This window comes from Chiloscyllium punctatum, chromosome 35 (assembly GCF_047496795.1).
Source record: "Chiloscyllium punctatum isolate Juve2018m chromosome 35, sChiPun1.3, whole genome shotgun sequence".
NCBI classification, from domain to species: Eukaryota; Metazoa; Chordata; class Chondrichthyes; order Orectolobiformes; family Hemiscylliidae; genus Chiloscyllium; species Chiloscyllium punctatum.
Genome location: NC_092773.1, coordinates 5271451 through 5294516, shown reverse-complemented (window position 1 = coordinate 5294516; position 23066 = coordinate 5271451). Strand labels below are relative to the sequence as shown.

The 23066-nt window shown below is 45.3% G+C and overlaps 1 protein-coding gene across 2 annotated transcripts in view; it reads left to right on the top strand.

Moving 5' to 3' along the window:
• Positions 1-23066, top strand: part of sorbs3 (sorbin and SH3 domain containing 3) — a 49085-nt gene that overhangs the window by 12641 nt on the left and 13378 nt on the right. For both annotated transcript variants that reach the window (XM_072553845.1, XM_072553844.1), the window contains exons 4-14: positions 1070-1330; positions 2444-2513; positions 2784-2896; positions 3942-4005; positions 5152-5193; positions 7585-7678; positions 8574-8688; positions 9679-9732; positions 12321-12419; positions 14252-14298; positions 22567-22700. In XM_072553845.1, the coding sequence (XP_072409946.1) occupies positions 1070-1330; positions 2444-2513; positions 2784-2896; positions 3942-4005; positions 5152-5193; positions 7585-7678; positions 8574-8688; positions 9679-9732; positions 12321-12419; positions 14252-14298; positions 22567-22700 (1093 nt within the window). The remainder of the gene's footprint in view (positions 1-1069; positions 1331-2443; positions 2514-2783; positions 2897-3941; positions 4006-5151; positions 5194-7584; positions 7679-8573; positions 8689-9678; positions 9733-12320; positions 12420-14251; positions 14299-22566; positions 22701-23066) is intronic.

Genomic DNA, 23066 nt, shown 5'->3' with positions numbered 1-23066 from the left:
GAAGCTATTAACCACTGTTACTTCATGCTGACAGGCAGAAGACTTTGTGTTCATTGCCTCCAGTTTGAGTGTTGAATATTGTCACTTCCTGCCCCAGCCAGATTGACTGTTGGTATCTGCTGGAACAGATTCCCGAGTGCAGGAAGGCTGTGTTTGCTGTTTAATTCACAACTTGGACAGTGCGTGGATGCACCCCACACTGACACTGTGTAGTTTCTCGAGAGTTCCTGACACTGTGTAGTTTTTCGACAGGTTTGTCACTCGATGGACCAGATCTCTTGACACGTCTGTGCATCTCTAACTGACCTGTTTCCTCAGTAGACATGTATATCTTAGTCCCTGGGAAAGAGCTTTGATCTCTGACAGTACAGCAGCTTTTTTCTATCTTTTGGATTCATTCTGTCTTGTGAACTTTGCTCTATTATTGGTTTGATGTTCCATCAACAAACTTTTCTTCCTCCTGTCATTTACCAGCTGTTGGAATTTGCACTCTCTGCCATGTCTCCTTTCGACGTCTCATCCTATGGAACTTGATTCCTTCTCAATCACATTCTATCGGCAGCCTATGAAAACACAACCTGAACAATTTGTTCATTTATCTCATCTTTTAATCATGCCACTGTCCCACACACTGTCTACAAACCAATCCGGGATCTCTGACCTTCATTCTTCAGATCAGCCATTATCTTTTCCTGGGTTCTCCCTGGCACCCAATTCCTTGCAATCTCTCTATCCCATACAATCCCATGGGATCTTTATGTACAGGATGATTCCTTTCTATTTAAATTTCTTCTGAACTCTTCAACGAACTGACAGATGGCCCATTCAGTCCTAGAACAGTGCAGCAATCAGTACTGGTGCTCTAAAAGTACACAGTTCCCTCTGTACTGGCCCTTCAACACTGTAGCACTCCCTCAGTTACTAACCCTCTGAATGTGTAGCATTGCCTCAATTCTAGGTCAGCAGTTCTTGATATGTCAATTGTTAAGTTCCTTCCATTGGTTCCGATACAGGCATAGTTGCTGATCCTTATCAACATTTATCTGACTTACGACCTTTGTTTTCTCAGGATGGGCCTGTATGTCAACCCAAAATTTTCCTGGTTTCCAAACACACAAGTGTCCAGCTGGCTGAACAACCAGGTGGAACTTTCCAGAAGAGGATTCCGTCACCAATGGAAGCTGCGACACCTCCCTGCTCCAGCTCTGACAGTGTTCCCACAGCCGATGACTTTGACCCTTCACAGCGTTTGAATCAACTGAAGACGGAGCTCCATGTTTCTCCAGGAACAGCCATCAATGGATGGACTGAACCACACAATCCAGCACTGGTAATGAATCCCAGTGACAGTCCCCACACAGGGTCACAGAGCTGCAGAAAAGTTTGACTCCTGGAAAAAGAGGGACAGTTGCAGCAAGGATACAAAATGAGCTGAGTGTTAGGAAACTGAGAGGAGTGGTGAACAATTGTTGTTTGGACTGGTATAAGCTTTTTATTTGATGTTGGGACCCTTGCTGCCCTTGGTGGCTATTACAGAGTCAATTTGGTGCACTGCACACAAGTTTGAAACCTCGTGCCTAGTGAACTGTGAAGGAGAGAGTGTGGGAACCTTTGAAAGATATGGACAAGGTGCTGGAGTGGGCAGACTGATGGTGGATGAAATTCAGTGCAAAGAAGCATGAAGTGATTGATTTCGGGAAGAGGAATGCTGAGAGTCTAAAGTAATGAGTGCATTTCTAAAGAAGCTGCAGGAGCAAAGCATGTATAAGTGCATAATTCTTTAGAGGTAATTGGACAGGAGGAGAGAGCAGTTGATAAAGTATACAGTGTCCTCGGCTTTTACTAAAATTAGAAACATAGAAGATAGCCATTCAGACCTGTTATTTGTTATGATCATGGCAAAAGGTAAAGATCAGTGTGGGGCTATTGGGTTTGAATTTATGGGACATTGGCACCAGTAGGGAAGGAGGGAGCTGTTATGGTAGGATGGGCTCCACCCGAATCCTGCTGGGACCAGAGTCCTGGCAAATCACCTGTGGGTATGGAGATGGACAAGGTGTGAGTCAGGGTCGTGTATTCATTTATTGTTGCTTCTTCACGGAGTCTGGCTCACATGTTCTCAAACATTGTTTTGTTTCTCTTCCTACTGCTTGTGTATCATTCTCACTTCCCCATTCCCCCTTCTCCTTCCCACTTACTTCTATTCTCCCTCTGTAAATCTTGTTGTCTCACTGTGTGGCTCTTCGTGTTCTCACTGCTGTGCATTTCAAACGCTGTTTCCTCTCCCTTCCCACCCTGTCTATTCTCTCTCTTTTCCCACCTTCTTCCCTGCCTCCCATCTCCTCCCCTCTGTCTTCCTTGGTCCCCCTTCTCTGTCTTTTCCATCTGTTTTACCTCTCTCCCCCTCTTCTCTCTCACTCTGTCCCTGCACTGTCTCTGCCAGGTTCCGGAGATGAATGGAAGTGAAGGACACTTGGCGTGTTTAGATGTCGCACCCACCGATCAGGCCAGGGGTAAGTTATCATTTAACATGTCAAAGGGAAGGACATAAAACTTAATACTTTCGACAATGTATTCTGTAACTAAGCCTGGGCTGTCCCTGCCCTGGAGCATTTGATGGGGCAGTGTCAAGGAAGCTTGACTGTGTATCTAACCCTCTGGTCTCCCTGATTCTGGGAATGTTTGATGTGGAGAATGAGCTTTTCTCTGTTTATGTACAGTTTGCCCTGTTTGTGCAGTTATTGTGCTCAATGCTTGCTCTTCCAATCCAAACCCTCTTGCAGTGGAGGCTGGATCAGCTCAGGATAAAACCAGAGGTCGACGGGAAAAGATCTGGATAAAGTACGAAGGTGCTGGCCCGATGGATGAAGTCGGAATGCCTATTGCTTCCAGATCAGTGAGTGAGAATTTTGTGACAGAATATTCTTGACTCACTGTGACTTTGCCTTCCTCATTGATGTTCATACTTTCAGCAGATAACATCAGCAAGTCAAGGACAAGCTCACTACAGCAATCAGTGTGAAGTGATGCAGTCAAAACACTGAATCCAAACTTACCAGATTTCCAATTACTGACTGTGCCGAATCCCAGACTCTAGGATTACGGCACATATACAATCCCGATTTCCAGATGTCTGCCTGTTCCCAGTAGCTAGAATCTGGGTTTTAGGCCCTCGGGTTTAACTCCAACCTATCCTGATTCATTGTTGGAGGAATCTCCTCTGTGAGTTCACAGCTGTACAGAGAGACTGCATGGATATGCTGAGAGTAGAAGACTATTCCTGCAACCATTGCTGACTGCAAACCCTGAACCACTCGGATCTGCAGTGGATGTCTATTCAAATACAATGGTCCTGTTTTTGCTTTGAACCTTGTTAGTATTGCTGAGTGAAAGGTGAATCATGATTGTAGGTCTTTCACAAAATCCAAGATCCCTCCATATGGTAAAGATAATGAAGAATGGGTGGCACAGTGTCTCAGTGGTTAGCACTGCTGCCTCACAGCACCAGGTACCCAGGTTCAATTCTGGCCTCGGGCAACTATCTGTGTGGAGTTTGCACATTCTCCCCATGTCCATGTGAGTTTCCTCCCACAATCCAAAGATGTGCAGGTTAGGTGAATTGGCCATGCTAAATTGCCCATGGTGTTCAGAGATGTGTAGGTTAGGTGCATTAGTCAGGGGGGGAAAGGAGAATCTTACAGGGTGGGTTACTATTCGGAGAGTCTGTGTTGACTTGTTGGGCTGAAGGGCCTGTTTCCACACTGTAGGGATTCTCGGATATGTGGGAGATACGGACTCGGGTGAGAGGCTGCACATTTGATGGAGCTGTGCATCCCATTCTCTCTCTCTCTCTCTCTCTCTCTCTCTCTCTGTCTCTCTCTCTCTCTCTCTCTCTCTTGGTCTTGCTGTCTGACTCTTGCTGTGTTTTGTGTTTTGAACAGAGTGTGAACAAGCCAAAGGATTGGTACAGGATGATGTTTCAGCAGATTCACAGCAGACCCACAGGTAACTGAGAAACTGACCAAGCAGGGAGGGAGGAGAGGCAAGGAGTGTGAGTAAGGAGGGGAGGATGAAGATGAGAGAAGGGGCACAGAACACAGCCAGGGGGAGCAGCTGTCGTCCAGAAGTTGAAAGATTGCCTCAATTTAGACACCAGCCTTCCTTATCTCAGAACATCCTGAAGTGCTTCACAGTGAGGTGACACACAGCAAGCAGCTCTGAAGACTGATCCAATCATTTGTTTTCCTGACCTTGGTTCAGAAATGAAGGTTAGGCAGAGTGCCCTGGTTCCAGTTTTGGCCATGGGATCTCTGACATTCATCCATGAAGGAAAATGGGAGTTCTGCCTTACAGCTCATCCAAACAGCACAGTACTCCCTCACTGACACTGGGCATTCCAGCCTGGTGTGACATTTACAAGGTCTGCAATGAGGTTCAAACTCACAGCCTTCTAACTCAGAGGCCAGAATGCCTCTGATTGGGCCTCAGTGTCTGCTGGAAAAGGCAAAGGCCCAAAGGTGTTTTTTTCTCCATTGAATACCTGACTTTAGACTCTGGGCTTTGTTGCTTGTTTGGCTGGAGAGAGTTTCGGCCTTGAATTGCCCATTGAGATGCGCTCTGGATCTTCAGAAGGAAGTGGCTTCTTACGAAGATGTGATGTGGAGGTGCCAGTGTTACACTGGGGTGGACAAAGTCAAAAATCACATGACACTGGGTTATAATCCAACAGGTTTATTCAAAAGCTTGCACCTTCAAATAAATCTGTTGGACTATAACCCGGTGTCATGTGATTTTTGCCTTCGTTTCTGAAGAAGTGTCATACTGGACTCAAATTATTCACTCTGTTTCTCTCTGCACAGATGCTGTTAAACCTGCTGAGTTTCTCCAGCAGATCCTCTGATTGTTTCAAATTTCCAAGTGTCTGTAATATTTGCTTTTATTTTACTCAGTCTTCTTCATTGGTGACCAGTATTTCTGGATAGAGTGGATTCCTCAAGCCATGGATTCCTGGGTAGGGGATTCTGGAGGGAATGGATTCCGGGAAAAGGGAAATCAAGTGAAAGTGGAGGAATAAGTCTTCCCTTTTCAAAGTGTTATTTTGCTGAAATCACAATCAAGCATTGCATTGATCCGATGAATGTCTGTTCACAGATGATGAATTGGATGCCTATGATGTAACAGACCAATCAAACAGTAAGTTCCTCGTTAACTTTTACCTTCAAGAACAGCCATTGGCCACTCACCAATCTTGGCGCAGTCTTCGAGGCTGACATTGAGAGACATTTTGGGGAGATTGATATCAAGAAACAAAGAGGTTATGTGGTCTGTTCCTTGTGTTTGCAAGCAGACGTCTGTGAGGAGTCAGGGTGACGGGCCACACTGGCTGAAGCGACGAGAGCCTGAATGGTCTCCATGTGTTCCTATGTTTGTGCACTTCGTGTGTGATGAGTTGCATGATTTTTGTGTGGGTTTTTAGTTCTGGTGGAGTTCTCATGTTCAATTTCCTTTGTTCTGGGTGAGAATTTATTCCACAGTGATTTGTTCACCCCAGAATAAACTGCTAGGGTTGGTGAATGAAGCTGAGAACATTGAAAAACCAGGGCAGCTGGAATTGGCCTCCATAGCGTTGGGATAAACTCCAACATGGGCTGAATGGACTGAACGTTGTAGTTTCTTTTTGCACTTTGTAAAAGAGGCTGCGAGTTGTGTTCTTGCAGGCTTTGTGGTAAAGGTACTGCCACAGTATTGTTCGGGAGGGAATTTCAGGTCTTTGAGCCAATGATCTGATGCCGAATCAACAGGCATCACCATAACATGTCACTGGTATGCAGTTGCTGATGGTTCCCCCTGAGACTCGCCAGAGTGGGACAAAGTGCCCAGCGTTCTCACTGGTCACTGAGCTTTTGCAGTCACCATCAGACAGCCTCACTTCTTCACTGAAACAAAGCAAAAGCTCTACAGCACGGAAACAGACCCTTTGGTTCAACCCATCCTTGCCAATCCTAACCTAATCTGCCAGCACATGGCCCATATCCCTCTAAACCCTTCCTATTCCTATACCCATCCAGATGCTTTTTAAATGCTGTCTTTGTACCAGCATCCACCACTTCCATACGCGTACCACCCTCTGTGTGGAAAAAGCTGCCCTGTGGGTCTCTTTTATATCTTTCCCTTCTTACCCTAAACCTATGCCCTCTAGTTCTGGACTCCCCCACCCCAGGGAAAGACTTTGTCTATTTATCTTATTTATGCCCCTCATGATTTTATAAATCTCTATAAGGTCACCCCTCAGCCTCCGACGCTCCAGGGAAAACAGCCCCAGCCTATTCAGCCTCTCCCTATCGCTCAAATCCTCCAACATCCTTATCAACCTTTTCTGAACCCTTTCAAGTTTAACAACATCCTTCCATTAGGAAGGAGACCAGAATAGCAAGCAATATTCCAAAAGGGGCCTAACCAATGTCCTGTACAGCCACAACATGACCTCCCGACTCCTATACTCGATGTTCTGACCAATAAAGGAAAGCATACCAAACATCTTCTCCACTATCCTATCTACCTGCGACTCTACTTTCAAGAAACTATGAACCTGTACTCCAAGATATCTTTTTTCAGCAACACTCCCCAGGACTTTCCCATTAAGTGTATAAGCCCTGCTCTGATTTGCTTTTCCAAAATGCAGCACCTCACATTTATCTGAATTAAACTCTATCTGCCAGTCCTCAGCCCATTGGCCCATCTGATCAAGATCCTGTTGTACTCTGAGGTAATCTTCTTCACTGTCCATGAACCTTCAATTTTGGTGTCATCTGCAAACATACTAACTATACGTCATATGATTACATATGAATGACGAAAAGCAGCAAACCCAGCACTGATCCTTGTGGCACTCCACTAGTCACGGGCCTCCAGTCTGAAGAACAACCCTCCACCACCATCCTCTGTCTTCTACCTTTGAGCCAGTTCTGTATCCAAATGGCTAGTTCTCCCTGTATTTCATGAAAACTAGCCTTGCTAACCAGTCTCCCATGGGGAACCTTGTAGAACATCTTACTGAAGTCCATATAGATCACGTCTACTGCTCTGGCCTCATCAATCCTCTTTGTTAATTCTTCAAAAAGCTCAATCATGATCATGAGACATGATTTCCTCCACACAAAGCCATGCTGACTATCCCTAATCAGTCCTTGCCTTTCAAAATACAAGTAAACCCTGTTTGGGTAAGACTTGAGGTAAGACTGAGACAACAAAGAGTTTCTTCTCTCAGAGGTTTGTGAATCTTTGGAGCTGCTTGCCACACAGCTGTGGAGGCAGAGTCCTTGAGTACATTTAAGGTGGAGATAAATCAATTCTTGCTAAGTCAGGGAATTGAGGGTTATGAGGAAAGGGCAGGAAAATGGATGTGAGGAATGTTCGATCAGCCATGATTCTATTTGAATGGTGGAGCAAGCTTAAGGGGCTGAATGGCCTCCTTCTGTTGCTATTTCTTCTGGTCTTACTAATCATCTGGTGGCACCAGGTAAGGAGTTTCCTAGATGTTATGCTGTATTTCCAACATCTTTATTTCAGCCTTTTGTGTTTCAGGAGAATCCCAATGCAGAGATGAGCTCCAGCATTTGACAAACGTGGAGATTCCAGATTCTGATGCCCTTCAGCCAGATTTCACCCTCAGTCATTGGTAGGCAAGATGCTGATGTTCTGGACTGGGAAGGATTAATGCCTGTCCCTTTGAGGAAACACTCATTCCTTTCAAATGACACCAGCTGTCACTCTGACAGTCCCGTTGTGGAATAAATATTCCTGAAGAGGACACAGTGGGAGGTGTTTACCACTTTCAGATGCGCAGTGGGGAAGCCAGTGAAGGGGTTAAATTCAGCTGTTAAGTGCAACCATTCTGGCTGAGTGCTCCTTCTCTCAGCAGGGAATGCTGCATGCATTCCTTCCACAGTACACAGCCCGATCCAGGAATCTGATCCAGATTCAGAATACTCCTGCTAATGGAGACTGTGACCAGACAGCTCAAACACCCCCCAGCATTGCCCCTCCTCACTCTCTCCACTGCAACTCTCTCCAAGCTCCCTGTCCTTTCACTCCCTCACCGCTCACGCTCCTCCCCTTATTTCCTCTGCCTCCCATTCTTCCCTCATGCACTCCCCCCCCCACCCCATTCACAGATTCTCCCTTCCCATTGTCGCTTTCTTTTCCCCTTTCCACTTTCTGCTGCTTGCCTCTGACTAGTTTGAGGGGCTGAAAGGCCTCCTCCTCTTCCTGTCTGGAGACCCCAGAGGGGGAGAGCAAGAGGCCAGCTTCCCTTTCAGGCAGCAGGCCAAACTGCCGAGAATAGAGAGAGAGAGAGAGAGAGGGCAGCAGGAAGATGTTGCCTTCTTTTATGTGACTGAGCAATGAAACAGTGATTGTGGAATGTGAGCGATGTGTTTGTGTTCAGCTCAGCCACAGACTGTAGTCTCAACATGTTGTGAAATGTGGAGTTTCTCCAACAAATGCTCAGCCTTGGCTCTCATCTCCCTAAGCAACCATAACGCTTGATTTGGCATTTCCTTTCTGATCTGCAGGAAGGAGTTGGAACTCCGAGGAGTGGAGAGTGAAGGCCTGAGGCTGCAGGCTCAGCACAACAGCATCTTCAACTATGAGCCAGGAGACTGGACAGTGCAGGGGCCAGAGGAACAGGTCAGTCACTTTCTGGGTCTCAACTCTCCCTCCCTCTTTGGCTCCACCTCTCTCTTTCTGGCACAGTGTATCTCTATTTGTTCCTCTCCATATCTCATCTCCCCTCTCTCTTTCTATCTACCTATCTATCTAACTCTGTCACGAGCTATTCCCCCTGTCTCTGTCTCTCTCTCTCTCCCTCTCTCTCTCTCTCACAGGAGTATGAGCCAGAAGACCAAACTGACGTTAACTGTCTGCAGTTTTGTAACTCACTCCCTTTCTCTCTCTATTTCCCTTTTCTCCCTCCACCTCAGTACTCCTCACTCAAGTCTACTTTTTCTCCCACATTATCTCCCAATCCTCCTATTGCACCCCTTTCTCCATAATCCGTTGTCTCACTCTCTTTTTTTACTTTCTCTCCTTCCTGTCTGTTTTTAGACTGTCTCTATTTTTGTCTTTGATTATGTCTCTGTATCTCCCTCTGTCTCTCCCTGTTGTGTGGTGGGAATTGTTATCTCAATGTTGTTTGGCTGTGCCTATCTCTTGGGAGAGGGACACAGGATCGGTGTCAGACTGTGAACTTAGCTCTTTCACTCTGCAGCACTTCAGACTGTGTTTGTGAAAACTGGAAGCCTCTGACGTAAGCTAACCTTTTATCTGGGTCAGTTTGTCTCAGATCAAATAATCAAAATATTTTACCTAACCTGAGATGATCTGACCACTGGAAACTTCAGATCAGCATTGTGAGTTCAAGAAGTTGTGGCTCTTTGCAAATTATACACGATTCTTCAAGCTGGTTACTGAGTGACAGTGTGAGGGAGTGGGATTAACATCAGTGGGGATACCGTCAGTAACACAGGGTGCTGTGGGGGGCTGGTCGAGGAGTTACTGAGTGACAGTGTGAGGGCTCTGGATTAGCATCAAGAGAGTCACCGTATGTTGGGGCAGGGGAGAGTTCACTCAGTATTTGCTGTTGCCTACATTTATGGTGCTCCATTTCCAATATTTTAGGCTGAATTATCTGCTCTGAATTCTTCAACCAGGAGACTCTCAAACTCCATCGAGGTAAGGGACTCCCTCAGCTCATGGCTGTATTCTCAAACGAAGGTTTGAATCAGGTGACTGGTGCCTGGGTCTTGCTTTGTCACGTCTGACCCTCTCTGTCCCACATTGAAAGTTGTCCAGAAAGAGTGAAGGGACAAGTTGGTAAAGAAGAAGTCTTGAAATCCAAACCCACATACTGCAGCAGGAGTCAGAATATTCTCTTAACAGATAGAAAGTGGCACAGAGATATGAAGGGAGAGATAGAGCAAGAGTTAAAGACAAATGGCGGTACAGATTGAGTTACAAAAAAGAAAAGCAAGTAGAGAAAGAAAGGAACAATTTGCATGAAAGAGATAAAATGAGAGGGTCAGTAAGATGGAGCAAGATAGAGTCAAAATGTGTGGTGCTGGAAAGCCTCAGCCAGTCAGGAAGCATCCGAGGAGCAGGAGAGTCTTCAAAAAGCCGACTCTCCTGCTCCTCGGATGCTTCCTGACTGGCTGAGGCTTTCCAGCACCACACATTTTGACTCTGATCTGCAGCATCTGCAATCCTCACTTTCTCCTCCAGAGTGAGATAGAGGTAGAGAAGTGCCCTGTCAGAGGTTTCTACACAAACTAATAGCTCATGATGAAATGGATGACATACCTTGTTAGATAGAAGATCAGTTAACAAGAGGGAAACTGAGATCTAAGGTTGAATGGATCATGTTTGGGTTGGCAAACCTGAACTGTTAGAGTGCCACAGGGATCAGTAAAGAGACCTCAACCTTCTACAATCAAACTCACCGATTTGGATGAAGGAGCTGAATAGAGAGTGACTATTTTGCCAGCAAAACAAATGTCATTTACAAAATACCCTGCAAGGACTGTAACAAATACTACATTGGACAGACAGGCAAAAAACTGGCCATCAGGATACATGAACACAAACTAGCCATCAAAAGACATGACCCACTATCACTAGTACCCTTACATACAGACAAAGAAGGTTGCCACTTTGACTGGGACAACACATCCATCCTTGGACAGGCTAAACAGAGACATGCACAGGAATTCCTGGAGGCCTGGTATTCAAACCGGAACTCCATCAATAAACACATTGATTTGGACCCCATTTACCAACCTCTGAGAAAAAGGACCGGAGGTGATATCACCCATCTTTAGGAACCTAGACACAGAAATAGAAATAGAAAGTGGGACAAAACACCAGCACTTCACTGGAGGCTCACTGATGATGTTACCGGGCATGGCAACGAAACGTCTGAGAATAAACCTTCCAGCTCAGTGAGCAAATTTACAACCTGAACCTCAACCTGAGCTACAAATGTTCTCAAAAATCATACTCAAACTGAGTTTGGTAGACAAAGGAATCAAGGGGAAGAAACAGAAACGTTGAGTAGTGATCTTAACAAGACAAGTCACGATCTTAATAAATGGAGCAAGCTTCAGGGCTGAATGACCCCTTGTTTTAAAGCTGTATGGCACGATGGAAAGTGTCAGTGAGATTGAAATGAAGGTGTTACGACATGGGGTAAACCCTGCTACTTAATTTAAACCAGCAACACAGAAAAGTTTTATCCCGTGCAGTAATCTGTAAAAATTCAAGAGGCCAAGAACTAGTTAAAGTAAAAATAACAACTTTATTTTTTAAAGTATAATGAGAATAATTAAGTAATAATTACTTACAATTCCTTCCTCTCACCTATCTTTTTCTTTCCCTTCCATAATACTAGTCTGATAAACCCCCGCCTCCCTCCTCCCCCCCGATTAAGATTGACCAAAAATTCAAGTTTTCAAAACCAGCCAGCTGTTGAATCTTCTATTTGGATCATCCTGTGTCTTCTTTCCTTCTTGTTAGGGATTATTCTTCACAGGTCATGGATTGATAAAGATTCCTTTTAGAGAGCTATTCTCCGGGCAGCCTGCAGATGTCGTTGGTTTGGCAATTCTCCTCTCAACTGTTCGATTTTCCCCAGTCTTATTCCCCTCAAAGCAGTGGGATTGTGTCATTGGCTCTTAAGATTGTCAATCTACTCAATTCAAACTTGATTGGAGTTTGGTATTTTTTGGAGTATAATTTAAACTGATTGACCTAATTAAATCTGTTTTGTCATTTCCACGCAACCAGCTACACTAGCTATGAACCACATGTTACATTATATCTTGTTGAGAACACTGGTACTGTCCAGTTGTTCTGCTAGGTTTTAACTCTCTTAAAGGTTCAGTACACCCACATCTTCATAACAAATGTGAAGAAAAAGAAAGCTAGAAAGTGGGAGAGAGTCAGGAAAGTGAAAAGAGAGAAAGACAGAAAGAGAGAGAGAAAAATGTGTAGATAGAAAAAGATAGAAACTGGGAAAGAGAGCGAAATGATGGGAGAAAGAGAGATGAGGAGAGGAAGATTGAAAACAGAAGTAGAGAGATGAAGAATGAGAATGATAAATGGAGAGAGATGGCTGGGGAGATCTCAGCAAGAGTGAGGGAAATCCAGTCCCAGATGTAAAGCCACTTAATGGAGAGGCAGAGAGGTTGCAAAGAGACAGGACTGTCTGTGCACTGAAGGTACATTGTGGTTTTGTGTCAGGCAATGATTATTGTTTATTGTTACAGACTTCACTCGAGAAAGAGCTAAGCCAGTTGGAAGCTGAGTTGGATTCTGATCTACAGAACCTAAAGCTGCGGCTGGCAAAGAGAGACGGGAAGTGCCAGGTACATATCTCCCTGCTCATACATCCCTGAGACAACAAGTAACTTGGCACTGAGTCCTGAACATGATTTCAGCTCATCCATTTTCTGTCTCGCAAAACACACCTGGCTGGCATCTAGTCATTGTCCCTGCAGAAACTTCAGCTCATACTGAACCGTCCTGTCAGGACCCCAACTCACACTGACAACTGGTCAGCCCTCACTCTCTCAACTCACTGACTGTCACAGGCTATCTGCCATGAAGCAACATTTTCATGCCAATTTTCAAGTCACTGCAACGCTTCCAATGTTCTAAATCCAGAACTCTACTGTGATCTCAGACCTCCTCAAATCGATGCTTCCCTGACGTAAATCATTCCATCCATGATAGATTTATGGAGATTAACACACGTATTGGATGTGCAGTTATAGCAGATCTATCCCTCACCATGGGGGCAGGCCCTTTCTCTGCATCAAATCTCTCTGGCCTGCTTGATGCATTGTGCTCCAGTGAGGCCATAGAACATGGAAACAGACCCTTCAGTACAACTCGACCATGCTGACCAGGCATACTAAACTGAACTTGTCCCACTTGCCTGTATTTGGTTCATATCCCTCTAAACCTTACTTATCCATGTACCTGTCCAAATGTATTTTAAATGTTCTAATTGTACCCATCTTTACCACTTCCTCTGGCAGCTCATTCTGTACAGGCACTGTCCTGTGTGTGAAAAAATTGCCCCTCATGTTCCTTTTAAATCTTGCCTCTCTCACTTCAAACCTATACCTCTGGTTTTGGACTCACATACCCTTGGAAAAAGATTATGGATGTTCACCTTATCTATGCTCCTCCTGATTTTATAAACCTCTGCAAGGTCACCCCTCAGCTTCTGAAGTTCACAAAAAAAATTCCCCAGTCTACCCAGCCTCTCCTTTTCACTCAGACCTTCCAGACTCAGCAACATCCTTGTAAAATTTCTTCTGCACCTTTTCTCATGAGAACAGGTTCTTGTAGTTAATAAGAGGCTACTCATTCCTCCTAGCAGCAGTTACATTGACATGATAGGCATTGGTACAGAGCTGTTCCCTCTCACTCCTTCCAAAGCAGAAGCTGTTTTGGCCCAAAGTCAATTCCACCAAGCTGGGTGGGGTGTAAGACACTCCTCAGTATTAATCCTTTCAGACCCTTACTCCCTGAGACAACAGTATGCCTTCAGCCTGGAGCCTCACCTTTGGAACTACTTCCTGACCTCTCCAGCCTCTCGTTCTTCTCCTCTCCTCTCCTTCAGGCACAGCAGAAAGCCTACACATCTTGAACCATGGTCACCTGCCCTACCTCTCTGCCTCACTATCAATTCTTGCCTGGTATTGTTCCGTGAAGCACCTTCAGAGGTTTGATGTGAATCTCTATCACTTTGTAAGTGCCTCATAAAAACAGTTTTATTCCTTCAGTGAATTGCGCAAAATGCCTGTTCAATTTCCCCCTGTCCCCTCAGCATTCGGAGCCCCTCACACCATCTCTGCCAAAAGATTCCTGTCCCTCTATTCCACACAATAGCTGTACAACCATCCTCACTTACTTCAGTGGCAAGGTATTGCTCACCCCCGTCAAACCTCCCAGGACAGTGACAGGGACAGTGACAGACGGGATGAGATATAGACACATTGTTTGATTTGCTGGCAGCTTTTCTACCCAGGGATGATATCAGGTGGAGTTTAGGACCCAGTGTTGACTTGTTGACTAACTGTTAGTAACTGACAGCTTCCAAGAATTCCCCATTCCGATCATTCCACTCTGTCTCCTTCTGAGTTCCGGACTTTGGTCTTTCAACACTTCTCCGTCTGCTTTCTTTCAGGAAAGCTCGGGAAGACGGCAGTTTCAAGGGCAGCCTGCTAGTGTCAGGTGAGTGTGAACTGGTGAGTGTGAACTGGTGAGTGTGAACTGGTTAGCTGTGGACACAGAAAGGCAGGGTAGGGCCGGAAATAAGGTCAGTCTTCACCTGGGGATCACTGGGAATTGACAGCATTTCGGGTGGAATTCTTCCAGCCACTTCCTGAGATTAAGGTGCCTACTAGGTTTACCAGAAACCACAGTACACATTGTTCTAAAACAGGTCAACAGAAAGACTGTGTGACACTATGTATCTGCTTTAACTTGAGTGTATGACTGAGTGTTAGATTGAGGGGTGTGGGATATATCAGTGTGTTACAGTGAAGGGTGTGGGATATATCAGAGTGCTACAGTGATAAGTGTGGAATATGTGTGTGTGGTATATCAGTGTGTTACAGTGAGAGGTGTGGGGTATATGAGTGTGTTACAGTGAGGGATGTGGGATATATGAGTGTGTTACAGTGAGAGGTGTGGGGTATATGAGTGTGTTACATTGAGGGGTGTGAGATATATGAGTGTGTTACAGTGAGAGTTGTGGGGTATATGAGTGTGTTACAGTGAGGGGTGTGGGATATATGAGTGTGTTACAATGAAGGGTGTGGGGTATATCAGTGTGTCACACTAAGGGGTGTGGGGTATTTCAGAGTGTTAAAATGAGGGGGTGTGGGGTATATAAATGTGTTACAGTGAGGGTGTGGGATATATGAATATTTAAGGTGTAGGTTTGCTCGCTGAGCTATAGATTTGATATCCAGACATTTCATTACCTGGCGAGGTAACATCATCAGTGGTGACCTCCGAGTGAAGCGAAGCTGTTGTCTCCTGCTTTCGATTTATATGTTTATCCTGGATGGGGGTTCCTGGGGTTTGTGGTGAAGTCATTTCCTGTTCATTTTCTGAGGGGTTGATAGATGGCATCTAGATCTATGCGTTTGTTTATGGCGTTGTGGTTGGAGTGCCAGGCCTCTCGGAATTCTCTGGCATGTCTTTGCTTAGCCTGTCCCAGGGTAGTTGTGTTGCCCCAGTCGAAATGGTGATTTTTTTTCCTCTGTGTGTAGGGCTACGAGGGAGAGAGGGTCGTGTCTTTTTGTGGCTAGCTGGTGTTCGTGTATCCCGGTGGCTAACTTTCTTCCTGTTTGTCCTACGTAGTGTTTGTGGCAGTCCTTCCATGGTATTTTGTAGATGACGTTGGTTTTGTCCATGGGTTGTACTGGGTCTTTTAAGTTTGTTAGTTTTTGGTTAAGAGTGTTGGTGGGTTTATGTGCTACTAGGATTCCAAGGGGTCTTAGTAGTCTGGCTGTCATTTCTGAAACTTTGATGTATGGTAAGGTGGTTAGTGTTTCTGGCTGTGTTTGGTCTGCTTGTCGTGGTTTGTCCTTGAGGAATCTGCGAACTGTATTTTTTGAGTATCCGTTCTTCTTGAATACGTTGTATAGGTGGTTCTCCTCTGTTTCCGAAGTTTGTCTGTGCTGCCGTGTGATGTGGCTCGTTGAAATAGTGTTCTGATACAGCTTTGTTTGTGTGTGTTGGGATGGTTGCTGGTGTAGCTAAGTATTTGGTCAGTGTTTGTCGGTTTTCTGTATACATCAACAACACCCTCACAGGCATAAAGTTCACCTAGGAGGAAGAAAGCGACAACAAACTCGCATTCCTGGACGTCACAGTCGAAAGAACAAACAACGGAGAACTACAAACCTGCGTATACAGAAAACCAACAAACACAAAGAGACAGTGATAGACTGGGTGAATGAGCAAAACTGTGGCTGATGGATTTCAATGTCAGAAAGCATGAGATTATCCATTCTGGACAGGTAACAGATAGATTGGAATGCTTTCGAGGAGGTATGAGGTTATATGTAATGAATATCCAAAGATAAGTACATGAATAAGAAAGGGGCCAGATGTAGGCAAGTGGGACTAATTTGGTTTGGAAACAAAGTTGGTGTGGACTGGTTGGAGTAAAGAATCTATTTTTATGCTGTCTGACACTCCACCTCGATGACTGTTGGGGGTTCAGGTGCATTGATCTTCAAAATGCAATGAACAGTTCTGGAAAATAATGCTGGCCTTTATATCGAGAGTATTGAAGTACAAGGATGCAGAAAGTTAAGCTGTTGATAGTGGGCGGCACAGTGGTTAGCACTACTGCCTCACAGTGCCAGAGACCCGGATTCAATTCCCGCCTCAGGCGACTGACTGTGTGGAGTTTGCACATTCTCCCATTCTCCCCGTGTCTGCGTGGGTTTTCTCCGGGTGCTCCAGTTTCCTCCCACAGTCCAAAGATGTGCAGGTTAGGTGAATTGGCTATGCTAAATTGCCCATGGTGTTCGGTGAAGGGATAAATGTATGGGAATGGGTCTAGGTGGTTTGTTCTTCGGAAAGTCAGTGTGGACGTGTTGGGCCGAAGGGCCTGTTTCCACACTGTAAGTAATCTAACCAAAAAAAAACCCCTGGTTAGACCTGACTTGGAGTGCTGTAAGTAGATCTGGGCACCATACCTTACGCCCCATCTCTTGGCGATGGAGGGAGTACAACATAGGTTTACTCGGACCAAGGGTATGGCCTCAGACTAAAGGGATCAGAGATGAGGAGAAACCTCTTTCACCAGAGAGTGGGAAATCTATGGAATTCACTGCCACAGAAGACTGTGGAGGCTGGGTCATTGAGTATATTTTAGACAGAGATAGATAGGTTCTTGATTGTCAAGGGGATCAAGGGTTACCTGAAGAAAGCGGGAGAATGGGATTGAGAAACTTATCAATGGGCTGAGTGGCCTTATTTCTGTTCCTGTGTCTTATGATCTTAATGACACCTGGACTTCAAGGGTTATGTTATGAGGGGAGTATACACAAATTAGACCTGTTTTCTCTCGAGTTTGGACAGTTAAGGAGTGATCTGATCAAAGTCTTCAAGATTGGTTAGGGATTCTAGGGGAGAGATTTGAAGAAACATTTCTGTACACAAAGGGCGGTAGACGCTTGGAAATCTCCTTCATAAATGACAGCCCATGCTGGATCATTTGTTAATTTTAAATCTGAGATGAATAAAGGTATTAAGGGATATGGGTCAAAGGCAGGTACACAGAGTCAGGCCACAGATCAGTAGGATCCTGTTGATGGTGGAACAGGTTCAAAGAACTGAATGGTCAACTCCTGGCCCTGTGATAATATTGAATGGGAGAGCAGGATTAATGGACTGAATGGACTCCTCATGCTGCTATTTCTATAGCATTGCAAACAGTTTTGTAAAAATGTCCAGACAAGAGTTCAGATAATATTCAAGTTGCCTCCTCAGCTCCTAATTTACCAAGTAATTATTCTGCAGACACCTTTGCAGGGGTTCAGTGCAAACTTAACCTTGTTGCTAAATGGATAGTGTATCAAGCTAAAAATAGCTCAAAGTCTGTAGTTAGTCTTGTCAGGGTCTCCTGTCGTAGCCATTTTGGAAGCTGCCAGTTGGTTGTTTATGAGGGCACAGTGAGAGTGAATGAACACAGATTAACTGCACCTATCAGGAGTGGGCATTGCATCAGAAAGAGCTTCCTCCATTGTCCCCCCAACAGCAGGCCAAGACCCTGTGTTAATATTCAACAGTGTGACCTGACGTGAGAGTTACGGTCACAGAGTTCAGCTCTGATGAAGAGTCATCTCGACTGAAAATGTTAGCTTGCTCTCTTTCCATGGATCCTGTGATCTCCAGCATTTGTTGTTTTCAATGCAGATTTCAGCATCTGCAGTAATTTGTTGTTTACAGTGAATTATATCTGGGTGGAGCAGAGTATGAACATCCACTGTATATCCAGGAGACAGACTAGCAACCTCTGTGTGCTGAGGCAAACACAGCAAGTTCCTTCCAGCCTCTTCCCCCACTGTAGCGTGACCTTGTCCTGAGTCATGTTCTGAAACCTCACTGACCTTCATTCAAAACTCCTGTTGTAATTCTTTGACTCTAACCCTAAGCCTTAGCTTCTGCTGCTGTGTTGTATAACTGTATCAGGTTTTCAAACATCATTCAGCATTTCCACGATAAGGCCAGAACAGGAGGCCTTTTCTCATTCTTTCACCTGAACATCACTGTCAAGGGCATCTATGTGATGTTATACGTACTACTATCTATTGCAAAAGTGTGATATAACATGATCCTGTCCTGTTCGCGGAGCTGGGAATTTGTGTTGTAGACGTTTCGTCCCCTGTCTAGGTGACATCCTCAGTGCTTGGGAGCACTTCTGTGAAGCGCTTCTGTGATGTTTCCTCCGGCATTTATAGTGATTTGTACCTGCCGCTTCCAGTTGTCAGTTCCAGCTGTCCGCTGCAGTGGCCGGTATATTGGGTCCAGGTCGATGTGCTTATTGATTGAATCTGTGGATGAATGCCATGCTCTAGGAATTCGGACAGATAACCAGGTTTGACCGACAGAGAATGAAACCTGAAAGCAACAACACCCCCAGATTCTATGGACTACCGAAAGTGCACAAACCAGACATCCCACTCAGACCCATAGTATCACTACCAGGGACACCATCACACAAACTGGCTAAAGAACTACAGCAGAAACTGAAACACCTGATCAGCGGATCCAGACAATCTATACAGTCAACACAGGAATTCTTGGACATCATCAGAAATATACACATAGACAAGGAAGAAACTATGGTCTCATTCGATGTCACGGCACTGTACACCTCTAGCGACAAAACCCTAGCCAGAGAAACAATAGCCAACCTGCTGGACACACAGAACAGACAACAGGACGGGGAACCTATCAACAAAGACGGCATACTCAAACTACTGGACCTGTGCCTCACAATGCACTTCACATTTAACAACCAAATATATGAACAAATCAACAGCACACCCATGGGCTCACCCATCTCTGGACTCATAGCAGAAGCGGTAATGCAAAGGTTAGAACAAACAGTCTTACTGCAAATTCAACCCAAACTCTGGGTCAGATATGTGGATGATACCTTTGTAATCATTAAAAACACAGAAATAGAGAACACACACTGGATCATCAACGCCACACTCACAGGAATCCGATTCACTAGAGAGGAAGAAAAGGACAACCAACTCCCATTCCTAGACGTGATGGTACAGAGAACACCGAACGGAGAATTCCCCACAAAGGTATACAGGAAAGCCACACACACATACCAAGTCCTAAACTATGAAAGCAACCACCCCTACACACACAAAAGAAGTTGCATCAAGACACTGTTCAAAAGGGCCACAACACACTGCAGTACACCAGAACTGCAAAAAGAGGAAGAACACCTATACAATGTTCAAAATTTGGTAGAAGATTTGTAGCTCGGGTGCTTGTTGTTGTTCAGTTCGCCGAGCTGGGAATTTGTCTTGCAAACGTTTCGTCCCCTGTCTAGGTGACATCCTCGGTGCTTGGGAGCCTCCTGTGAAGCGCTTCTGTGCTGTTTTCTCTGGTATTTATAGTGGCCTGTCTCTGCCGCTTCCAGTTGTCAGTTCGAGCTGTAGTGGCCGGTATATTGGGTCCAGGTCGATGTGTTTGTTGATAGAGTCTGTGGATGAGTGCCAAGCCTCTCGGAATTCCCTGGCTGTTCTCTGTTTGGCTTGCCCTATAATGGTAGTGTTGTCCCAGTCTAATTCATGTTGCTTGTCGTCTGTGTGTGTGGCTACTAAGGATACCGGAGAAATGTCGGAGGAAACAGCACAGAAGCGCTTCACAGGAGGCTCCCAAGCACTGAGGATGTCCCCTAGACAGGGAACGAAACGTTTGCAAGACAAATTCCCAGCTCGGCGAACAGAACCACAACAACCTATACAATGTATTCGCCAAAAACGGATACCCGCGCAATTTCATCAACAGATGCCTAAGGGAAAGACAACGGAATGAGGTCATGCTGCAACCCAAAGGACTAGCCACACTACTATACATCAAAAACATTTCTGAACTGACAGCCAGACTACTGCGACCACTAGGACTCATATCAGCACACAAACCAACAGCCACGCTCAGACAACTCACCAGGACGAAGGACCCGATACCCAGCATGAGCAGAACCAATGTAGTGTTCAAATTCCCATGCAAGGACTGTACAAAACACGACATAGGACAGATAGGAAGACAGCTAACGGTCCGCATCCATGAACACCAACTAGCCACGAAATGACACAACCAGCTATCCTTAGTAGCCACACACTCAGATGACAAGCAACATGAGTTCGGCTGGGACAACACTACAATTATAGGACAAGCCAAACAGAGAACAGTCAGGGAATTCCTCGAGGCATGGCACTCATCCACAGATTCAATCAATAAGCACATCGACCTGGACCCCATATACCGACCACTGCAGTGGACAGCTGGAACTGACAACCGGAAGCGGCAGAGACAGGCCACTATAAATACCAGAGAAAACAGCACAGAAGCGCTTCACAGGAGGCTCCCAAGCACCGAGGATGTCACCTAGACAGGGGACGAAACGTCTGCAACACAAATTCCTAGCTCGGCGAACACAACCACAACAATGAGCACCCGAGTTACAAATCTTCTCACAAACTTTGAATGATCCTGTCCCTTGAAACAGTGCTGTTGGGGGCCTTTCAATCAGCTTTATCTTACCCTGTGTTATGTTGGAGCACTTTAGAGGGCAGTTATACTATGTTGGTGTGGAGCTGCAGTCACAAACAGGCTCAATCTGGGCAGGTGTCACATCTGCAGCCGTCGAGTGGCTTGGTTATTATGAGACGATCGTCATTTCCTGACTGCCTGTACTGAATCTCACTCAACCAGATTGGAGATTCACCTTGTTGGATTGAGGGTCTAGGCATCAACAAGATTGAGCTAGGAAGAAACTGACTGTCCTCACTGGGTCTCCCTGAAGCGACATGAGATTTGAACACACAGATAGTCGAGAGATCATGAAATGGGTTTCTTTTCTCCACTGGCATCAGATTATTCCAAATATGGTCGGAAATTAAGGTGGGCAAGGAAGACACAATACCAACATGGAATTGAGCCTGTGGTTTACATCTTCTGGAAGAAACATGTTTTCTGTCTGATCCTTGTTCCCATCAGACATCCATCTGTAACCCAAAGACAGCTTTTCTTCCAGAGAAGGCCTGTTTGACCAGCTTGGCTACACCACTTGATGCCTGTTACCACCTATTAGTAGAGGCTCTGAATCTCTGGGTACAACTGGATTTGACTGGGTGGGGTCTGTTTTTGAATCACTACCCACCCATTTGAGAAGCAATGATGAATGCAAACTGTTATTGAACAAGCATTAGTGGGAGAGGCAGACAGTGTTCAATGGAGGGAGAGAGAAAGGGAGGGGCAAACTGAGAGAGAATTTCAGCGATCAAGTCGGAGAAAGAAAGAATTGTGCATAATTTAGTAAGAAACATGCAGGTCACTCAATGGAATGCAGACAGACTTATTAATATGCAGGAGAGACTCATTAATATGCAGGAGATAGCTGTTGCTGTGTCGGACAACGTGATTAATATACAGAACAGCTTTGCAGGCATGGTTGGCTCAGTCTTGTTAATGAATAGCTCTTTAGAAACGAGAGTGGCCTGACAATATTGGGCTCTGAAGAATAAATGCAGTCCAGTGACAGCTGATGCTGGTGTTATCTGTCAATCTGCGAGCTGCGTGGGAGCAGAGGGATTTGGGGGTTTGTTTGGAGCAGTCCTCCAGGCAAAGACCTGGTTTGGTCATAGATTTCCAGCCAGAGGCAAGACTTTCAAAGTGGACAAAACATTGTAAATCTCTGCAAAGCCTGGTACCACGAGACCACAGTTGGAGGCTGTGTACAAGTTTAATCTCTGCACTGTAAGTGAATGTTGAATTTATTTACGAGGACGTTTTGCTCATTCACAATGATAGTGCCGAGCCTGAACAAGGACAAAATGTTCAGAAGTTGGAGTCCTATACAACTGGAATCATTAACTTTGTCTCCCTTGCACAGATATTGTCTGACCTGCTGGATATTTCCAGCACACTGTTTCAAGGACACGTTGTTCTGCCTCTGTTTCCACACTTGTCCCTATGTCATTTTGTACTTTCTGATTCCTGTTTGTTTGTTATCGGGTGTGACTGTTGTCATTTTAGTTTCTGAAAATAATTTGTCAGTGGAGTTTGGAGCAATGTTCTTTGTTTTGTTTGGCTTGTCAATGTTTGATCAGATGCCATGAGTCGGGACTCCCCTTTGGGTGTAGATTGAAGAGAGGGTTTCCAGGCTGGGTTTTACCTCCCTGAGTGAACTGGATCACACTTTACACTTTTCTCTTTTTGCTCCAGTGTAATGAGCTCACCTCCTGGGTGGGAGCAGTCGCCCGTCAATCTCCAACCCAGTGGTCAATGCAGCAAGTTGCCTGGCAACCAGATCCTCCATGGAGTCACTGGCACCAGAGATCACCCAGCATCTTCAGGAGGTGAGAAGAAAGGAGTTGCATTTCACTAGCGCCAGTCAGACAGTCAAGATGTTCCAAACCAGCTTGCAACCAGTTTACTCATGTTTGAAGCTTAGTTATGTAGGAAGCAAAGCTGCAGGTTTACCCTCAACCAGCTCCCACGTACAGCAGCAGGATCAGTATTCAAGCAGTGATGAGAAAGGCCAGTTGGGGGAGAATGCTGCCATCAGTTCACTTATTCTTGAAGTGAATCTGAGTTCAGCCACAGCTCTGCTGACTCTGCAGTACAACCACAAACCAAGAGGTGCAGTGTTACGCAGGTTGGGCACACAGCAAATGGAGTCTGTGGTGAAGGATGGACTAGAAACAAGTCTTGTAAGACTTGTC